This window comes from Petaurus breviceps, unplaced genomic scaffold (genome assembly GCF_028583685.1).
Source record: "Petaurus breviceps papuanus isolate PSGF00001 unplaced genomic scaffold, PetGlider_PUasm1.0 207, whole genome shotgun sequence".
Lineage (NCBI taxonomy): Eukaryota > Metazoa > Chordata > Mammalia > Diprotodontia > Petauridae > Petaurus > Petaurus breviceps.
In genome coordinates this window covers 23,422,404-23,430,969 of record NW_027185850.1, presented here as the reverse complement: position 1 = coordinate 23,430,969, position 8,566 = coordinate 23,422,404, and the positions used below count along the sequence as shown (strand labels likewise).

Below are 8,566 nucleotides of genomic sequence, written 5' to 3'. Positions count from 1 at the left end.
GGCCTGAGGGATACAGAAGGCACGTTACATCCAGGAGACACGGTTACAACAGAAGGTGGAACAGGAGCTCTGGAAGGGTGCTTACCCTCCTTCTAGGCCGGCCCTCTCACTGGCCAGAGGGAGCTGAGCCCGAGAGGGGGAGTCTCGCCCAAGGTCACCCCGCGAGGCCCCCGGAGCGGCCCAGCTCCCGGCTCTTTCCGGGATCTCAGGACCCTGGAGAAGTCCCGGGGGGAGGGTCAGGCCGCAGGAACAGCGATTTACGAGAGGAAGGGAAGGTCAGCGATCACGCAGCTAGCTAGCGAGGCGAGGCCAAGCTGGGCCTTTCACAGAACAGGAAACAGGCCCACCGCGGGGACGCGCCACGTCGGACCCCTAGCCTTAGCTCCTAGCTCGACGTTCCCCTCCCCCGACAGGAGGGTAGACCCTGCCCCCTCCGCGGGCGCTCTCACCTGCATCCCGGTCCCCTCGCAGGGCGCCCACCTGGATCTCCGCGCCCAGCGCCGCATCCCGGGAGGCCCAGCCGCGGGCCGGGCTCCAGCCGGGGCCTCGGGGGACCAGGGATCGCAGTGCGCGGGGAAGCGTCCTCAGCATGGCCGCGGCAGCCACATGGACTGGGGGCGGGCAGCGGGCGGGCTGGGGCAGCGACCCGAGGACTCCACCTACGGAAGGCTCTTCGGCCGGGAGCCCAGGCCGGCGTGGGAGGGATGGAGGGAGGGGAGCGGCCGGGGACCTCTGGACACACCCCTTTGTTTTCCCGAAAAGGAAGCCGAGGTCCCTGGAGGGGAAGAGACTTCCCCTGAGGGCCGCCGGGCCTGGGAGCCGGAAGAGCCCCGGCGCTCTCTTTGGGTCCAAGTGCGGCGGTCCTCTGCTTAACCCACTGCAGCGGCCCGTGAGCTCTCCACCCGCAGGCATTCAAGGCCAGGGCCGAGAGGGAAGCGATCTCCACCCGCAGGGAGCTTTCCCTCTAAAGGGAAGGCCCCAAGTCTGTCTCTGTCTCTTGGTTTGTCTCTGCGGAGAGCTCCATAATAAATAGAGAGGGCATCAAAACCCCTCCTGAGATTTCCTGGCCCGGGCGTGGAGAACCTGTGGCCTTCTACGTCCTTGGGTGCGGCCTTATGACTGAGTCCAAGTTTTACAGAACGAATCCTTTTATCAAGGGGATTTGTTCTGGGAAGTTTGGATTCAGTCAAAAGGCCGCCCTTGAGCACCTGGAGGGCCACACGTGGCCTCGAGACCACAAGTTCCCACCCTGTCTTGGCCCTAACCATTCAAACTCATTCGGCCTCAGTCGGGTCATAGTAGCACCAGTACTCAAAGCCAGGTTCCTGGACTCCCAGTTAGGGGCCCTTTCCGTGTAACATGATAACCCCATATGGGGGTGGGGTGGGAGGAGAGAATGCCAAGCCTACACATCCTGGGCAGGATAAGGGGCACATTTTGGCTCCAACTTCCACTCCTGTACAAAATGAATTTGATCTTTGAAATCCTTTCCCTCCTAGGCCCATCTCTGCAACTGCTTCCTTCGTCAGGTCTTCCATGATTGGCTCTGCAGCTGAAAGGGCAATTTCCCCCCTTAGGAATTTACTAGTTGTGTGACCCTGGACAAGTCATTTAACTTTTCAGCCTCAGTTTCCTCAAATGTAAAATGAGCCGGAGAAGAAAATGACAAAGCACTTCAGTATCTTTGCCAGGAAAACCCCAAACGGAGTCACGAAGAATCAGACACCACTGAAATGACTGGAAAACAGCCTACAGCCCCTTGAAGTTATGGGTTGTGTCTCTGCTCTCTGGGATACTCTTGTGAACTTCTGGGTTTTGTTAGCTCTGAATAGCCCAGAATATCACTTAAGCAGCTGTGGGGAATGACTGTGAGGGTCTGTCTAACCCACCAGATGGCGCTCTAGCTCTTTGAAAGTGGCTTACTGCTGCCATTCCTGAGAAGGCTTGAGCCTTCTTATCTTAGGTAATGAACGGATGCTTGAGCTGACCTCCCAGAGTCAATAGATTTTTTTTTCCATTCAATTTTATTTCATTTTCATGAACAAATTCAGTTCAATAGATTTGAGACCTTATGGTCAGAACATCCCCCAAATTAACAAAAATGTGACACCTTTGTCTTATTGGCTAGCTTGAACTCTTCTGTTCACTGGAATCACCAAGTTAGGACCCTGACACCTTCCCCTCTCCCCCAACACAGCAACAGCTAGCATTTATGTAGCACATTAAGGTTTGCAAACTTATTTGATTCTCACAACTCTGAGCCCTAAATTCATTGGACTCAGTTTCCCATTAATGACGATGTGATGACTAACATAGTCATAGAACTGCAAGGAGCTGAAACACAATAAAACAATACTTCAAGTAGCAAGCTGCAGCCTGAGCTTATTTGCTGGTGCCCCTCCCCCCCTTCCCTTATCCTTCTTCCCAGCTGGCCGGAGGAGAAAGAAAGGGGTTTTTGTTGAGTTGTTTAAACTTTTCAAGTCAGATTGGACTCATGATCCCATTTGGGGCTTTCTTGGCAAAGATACCAGTGTGGTTTGCCATTTCCTTCTCCAGTTCATTTTACAGATTAGGAAACTGAGGTAAATAGGGTTAAGTGAATTGCCCAGAGTCACAAAGCTAGTGTCTGAGGCCACATTTGAACTCAGGTCTTCCTGACTCCAAGTTCAGCACTCTATTTTCTGTGCCACCTAGCTATCCCTATGAAGGGGGTTAGACAGGTTTAAAAGTAATGGGCATTTCCCTATTGGGCTCCAAAAAAGCAAGGGGAAAAAAAAACAGAGGTCAAAGGATATGAGGAGGCAGCTTTTAAAAAAGAAAAGAAGCAAGCTATAAACAATAATATGAGAGAATGCACTAAATAATGAAAAATGCAAATCTATTTTGCTCTGAGGTTCTGCTTCATACCCACCAGATTGGTAAAGATGATAAAAAAGGGGAAATGACAATTGATGGAAAGGCTGTGGGAAGATAGGCACGTTAATACACTCTTAGAGATGTGAAGTGGTCCAAATACCCTCTGACCTAGCAATACCAATAGTAAGTCAATAAAAACAATTAAGCACCTACTGTATGCCAGGCACTCTGCTAAATGCTGGGGGTACAAAGAAAGGAAAAAGACTCTGCTCTGGAGGAACTCATAGTCTAATTTGGGGAGACAACATCTAAACCATTGTGTATTTGTAAAATAGTATTTTATTTTTTCCAATTACATGGAAAAACAATTTTCCCAATTCATTTTTATAGGATTTTTAGTTTCAATTTTTTTCTTCTTCCCCATCCCCTCCCCAAGACAGCAAGCTATCCACTATGTATTAAGATATATATATATATATATATATATATACACACACACACACACACACGTATGTATGTATGTATATATATATATATATGATAACTTTGAAATAACCAACCAAAGGATGGTACTTGAATTAAGGGGGATTGGGAAAGATGATGACTTTTCCAATTCCCCTTAATTCTTAATATAGGTTAAATGGTTTAATAATGGTTTATGTCTTAGTAATGGTTTTAAGTCCCAACTAAAATCCTTACTTTCCGATAGAAGGAAGGAAATCCCTTCTAGCAGAAAGTAGGAATTTTATTTGGGACTTGCAGGAAGCCAGGAAATCCAGGAGGAAAAGACAGGGAGGAAGAACGTTCCTGGTATGGGAGACGGGCAGTGAAAATGTGCAGTCAGGAGACTGACCAACAGCAATGAATGTCTTGTTCAAGAAACACAAGGAGACCAAAGTCAATGCACTGAAGAGTAGGGATGGGAGGAGCGGGAATGTAAGATGCTAGAAGACTGGAAAGGTGTAGAGGGTCTAGGTTATGAAGGACTTTGAACACCAAAGAGAGGATTTGATATTTAATCCTGGATGAATTAAAGTATCCTTCCAGTGGAGAGTGGAAGATGCCAATATGGTGTTTATTGAATAGTGATGAAATGGTCAGACCAGAGTTTTAGGAAAATCACTTTAGCAGATGAATAAAAGATGGACTGGGAGTGGGAAAGAGACTTGTGGCATATAGACCAATCAGAAGGCTATTTTAATCATCCAAGTGTGAGGAAATAAGAGTCTGTGCTAGGGTGGGGGCAATTTCAGAGGAGAGAAAGCATATTCAAGAGATAGTTGAAGGAAAAGTCAACAGGCCTTCAAAAAAGATTGAACATGGAGTGAGAGTGAGAAGTCCAGGATGATACCTTGGGTTGTCAGTCTCAGTGAGTAGGACAGTGGTAATCCTCTACAATAATAGGGACATTTAACACAAAGAAATCAAAGGAAGAGAGGACACCCCTATGTACATCAATATTTACAGCAGTTCTTTTTGTTGTGACAAACAATTGGAAACTAAAGGGATATCTGTCACTTGGGGACTGGTTGAATAAGATATAGTATACGAATGTAATGGAATACTCTTACATTAGAAATAACAAAAAGGAAAGAGTCAGAGAAGCTTGCGAGGATTTCTATGAAACAATGCAGAGTGAAGTGAACAGAACCAAGAAAACTATTTATATAGTAACAGCAATATTGTAAAGACAAATGACTATGAAAGACAAGATCCATGATCCAAGATCAACGACCAATTTCAACTCCATAAATTCATAGAGGCAAAGCAGCCCAGTGGGGATTCCAGGTATAACAACTTGCTCCACGACCACAGGTTACGTCCAAGCATTGGAGGTGGCCAGAATTTATAGGGCTAAGGGCTGGACCTGGGAACTTCTAGGTGAGGAAAATCCCTCTACAAAGGTGGGTGGGCAATAGTCTCTGCAATGTATAGTCTTTGGGAGCTTCCTTGAGCACTGAGAAGTTAAATGATTAACCCAGGTCTCCTTGCTTCAAAGACACCTCTCCCTCCATCACGTTACACTGCTTCTCTTCGAAGGCTACGCAATAGATGATTGAGTCTTGCTTTCACTGAAAGCATTGGAGTTGGCTAGATGAGGCAGGCTCTCTTAGTACTGAGGGGAGGAAGAAAGGAAGGAAATAAGTATTTATTAAATGATTCCTATGTGCCAAGCACTGTGCTTAAGTGCTGGGAATACAAATACAGTTATCCCTTTCACATCAAGGGGGTGTTTGGAACTCGGTGCCCTTGAGAGCTGGAAAATCCACACCCCTCCCTTCGTACTAGAGAAGTTTGAACTATTATGGTATTAAAAGATAAAATGTTGATACTATATAATACTATGCATATATTTTATACATTTCTGGGTGTCTAAACTTTTTCTGTGTCATCTACTGGTCCTCAGGTGTTGTCTGTGGCTTCTGCAAAACTCCCCCAAAATTCCCATTTAATTTCTTAATGCTGACCCAAGATATATCCGCAGAAGGTTGAGATGTGGAAGGGATCACTGTTCAGATGTTTGAATAATGTGGGGAAAATGCCTATTCTCCCCTCAGCGTGCCCATCCTCTGGTCCTCACAGCTACGGCAGGAGCCCTGAAAGGGCAGAGTCTCTGATCTCAAGAGCCCTGTCTCTACCTCCCTGGGACCAGCAAGCATGAATGGGTTGTCACACATCACAGATCTCATTATGTTATTTTTCTCCCATCCCTCCTCTTTTCCCAGCTCTCACTGTCAAGGATACCATTATTCTCACTGTTACCCAGACTCACAACCTAAATGTTTGCCTCAGTCTTCCTCACCTCTCACATCCAACCATTGCCAAATCTCATCATTCCTACATCTTCTACATTTCTCACATCTGTGCTCCCTTTACCACCTTTGATCAGGTCCCAGTGACTCTTACCTGGACTACTGCAAAGCCACCTCTGCCTTAAGTTTCTGCCTCCTAGCCCGTCCTCCACACAGCTGCCTAAGGGATTTTCCTAAAGAACAAAACTGAGCCTGTTACTCTCCTCAATAAATTCCGATGGCTCTGCATTGACTGATCGAGTGTTGTTTCATCTTGTTAAGATTTCTATCTTGGTATGAGTTTTATAATACACCTGGTCATTGGTAGAGCTTGGTCAGTCATTGAAGATGCCAAGGTCATCAGCTGCATCGTGGGCTGTCATCAATTGCCCTAACTTTTCCTGCCACTGGACTTTGATGACCCAGGAAGAGAGAGTGAGGCTGACTTTGTATAACTCTTTCTCAGTTAAATCCAATTCACCCATGATGTCATGAATCCTCTTTGAAAATGGACATACAATAACAACAGCAGCAAATGTATACAATTTCTCTCTCTCTCTCTCTCTCTCTCTCTCTCTCTCTCTCTCTCTCCACACACACACATTCGTGTATGTGTATTATCAAAACAATTTTTGTTTTGCTTTTTGGAGGGGGGAGGGCAGGGCAATTGGGGTTAAGTGACTTGCTCAAGATCACAAGGCTAGTAAGTGTTAAGTGTTTGAGGCTGGATTTGAACTCAGGTCCTCCTGACTCCAGGGCCAGTGCTCTATTCACTGTGCCATCTAGTCACCCTCAGAAAGTTTTTTTTATTGCAAGGAGTATTTGAACAAAAATTATAGAGACCATTGATCTAAGTCATTGATAAAAGCTGCTCTGGCAGCTAGTTGGCAGAATGGTTAGAGCCCCAGACCTGTAGTTAGGAAGATCTGAGTTTAAATTTCACCTCCGACATTTATTATTTGTGTCTGGGCAAGTCTTTTAATTTCTTCTAGCCTCAGTTTCCCTATATGTAAAAGGATGATAATAATAGGACTCAGTATAGAGGATCAAGTGAGATAACATGGGTAAAGCATTTGATCAACTTTTGAGTATTATATTAATATTGACAACTATTGATTAAAAAGTGAAAATGCTCAGGGCCAAATACAGATATCCAAGGTATTTCAATAGAGACCTCCCACCAAGTTGCCATTAAATCATTAATAACTTGTCTGTGAGTCTGGTCACCCAACTAGTCCCAAATCTATCTAGTTACATGATTGTCTAATTCCTGTGTCTCCAGTTCCCCCCAGAATAATTACAGATGCTTTATTAGCTGCTTCGATAAAATCTAGGTAAACTGAAAGGTTTGGGCTTATATCCCCCAGAAAGGGGTGGGATTGAAAGGTACTTAATATATAATATGAATAGGGTATGGGAAGAGAGGCAGCTTGGCATGGTAGATAGAGCTGTCTCAAAGCCAAGGATTGGCTGAGTGACCCCACAAGTTGGTTAAACTCTCAGTGCTCCAGATGGCTCTAAAAGACCATGGGCTACAGAAAAGGTCCTAGGATCACAGATTTAGAGAGAGAAGATGTCAGAGTCCATTACATCCAATCTCCTCATTTTACAGATGTGATGAATTCAAAGTCTAAGATAAATACTTTCTGGGTAATTAATATTCAATTTATTAATTATGGCTAGCAAATAATTAACAAAATGAGGTCAGTAGTACTCTAGAGAACCCAAGATGACCCTTCCCCTCCATTTAAATACCCTTGGAAGAGTGGGTATTCCCAACAGGTGGAAATCAACTCTGATTGGTTAACAGTTAATGAGAGAATGAATATTATAATAAGAGATGGGCCTAGTCTAATGAGGGGCTAGATACCTGACTGTGATTAGGTTGACCTTGGACAAAGAGACTCATCTCTAACCAGATCACCTCTGCCTTGGGCAATCTAGATAAAGGATATATTTTCCACCCCAGTCCTACCTGAGTAGAACATAATGGGCTGGAATTCACCTAGATTAGATGGTCTTTACCCTTTAATCAGAAATAAACTTTCCCACTTGGGTGGGGTTTCCCCCCAAGATTGAGGATAATGTTAACCCAATCTCATCATCAGCCCTCTTCTTCCAAGGCTGCTTTGACCTGGTGGAGAATGAGGAGATAGAAAGGGAAAAACCCTGGATCTCTTGATTTTAATTGGTCATTAATATAAGAGAAAAATAATCATTTATCTTGCAGATGAGGAAATAGGCTGAGAGAATAACTTGCCCAAGGTCACACAGTTAGTAAATATCTGATGCTGGATTTGAACTCACTTCTTCCTGACTCCAAACCCAAAGCTTTATCTACTAAGCTACCTAGTTGCTAATTTGTATTAGTAGAGGGGTCTTCCTCACCTGGGGGTGGGGTTATCTCAATGAATTCACAGGTCTGGTCCATATTTCTGTCTCTGTGGAATAGAGATTTTTATTTCCTATACACAAAAGATGGAAAGGATGCAGTACTTAACTTACAATTACTGTTACAACCTGAGGAGGCTGATACTTAAACTTTATCTCAGTATGAAACTATCTGCAGGGCTGCTGATTAGCCATGTCACATTTCACTTCAGCTTGGCACTGTCTCCCTCAAAGACTGTGTTTTGAGTCAGGCTAGGGTTCACCTTGTCACAGGGTGTCTTCCTACCCCTTGCCAAGAGATGAGTAACAGAGTACACCCTTTGCCCAATCTTAAGAGTTGGAGTAAAAGCCCAAGCCAAAAGCTGTCTATTCATTTTAAAGGTCTATGGAGGAGTCATTGTCCCCTCTGGCTCAGCAGTCAATGAGGGGATTCCTTTATTATTTCTAAGGCCAACTGGATGGAACCGGCCTCTAACGTATGGATGGCCAGAGTTGAACAGAATAGGATAGAAACAGAAGAGTCAGCG

At 45.0% G+C, this 8,566-nt stretch overlaps 2 protein-coding genes across 5 annotated transcripts in view; one reads left to right on the top strand and one right to left on the bottom strand.

Annotated features, from left to right (window-relative positions):
• LOC138164970 (enoyl-CoA hydratase domain-containing protein 2, mitochondrial-like) overlaps window positions 1-776 on the bottom strand; it is an 18,843-nt gene extending 18,067 nt beyond the window's left edge. Inside the window, exon 1 of one of the 3 annotated variants that reach the window (XM_069092981.1) lies at window positions 450-776. In XM_069092981.1, the coding sequence (XP_068949082.1) occupies window positions 450-591 (142 nt within the window). In that variant the 5' untranslated portion in view covers window positions 592-776. Of the gene's footprint in view, window positions 1-85; window positions 295-449 lie in introns of those variants that run through there. The other 2 variants (XM_069092980.1, XM_069092983.1) reach the window with 2 other exon arrangements.
• The window catches only part of LOC138164975 (sterol carrier protein 2), a 465,527-nt gene that overhangs the window by 358,449 nt on the left and 98,512 nt on the right, over window positions 1-8,566 (top strand). The gene's annotated exons all lie outside the window — the stretch shown is intronic.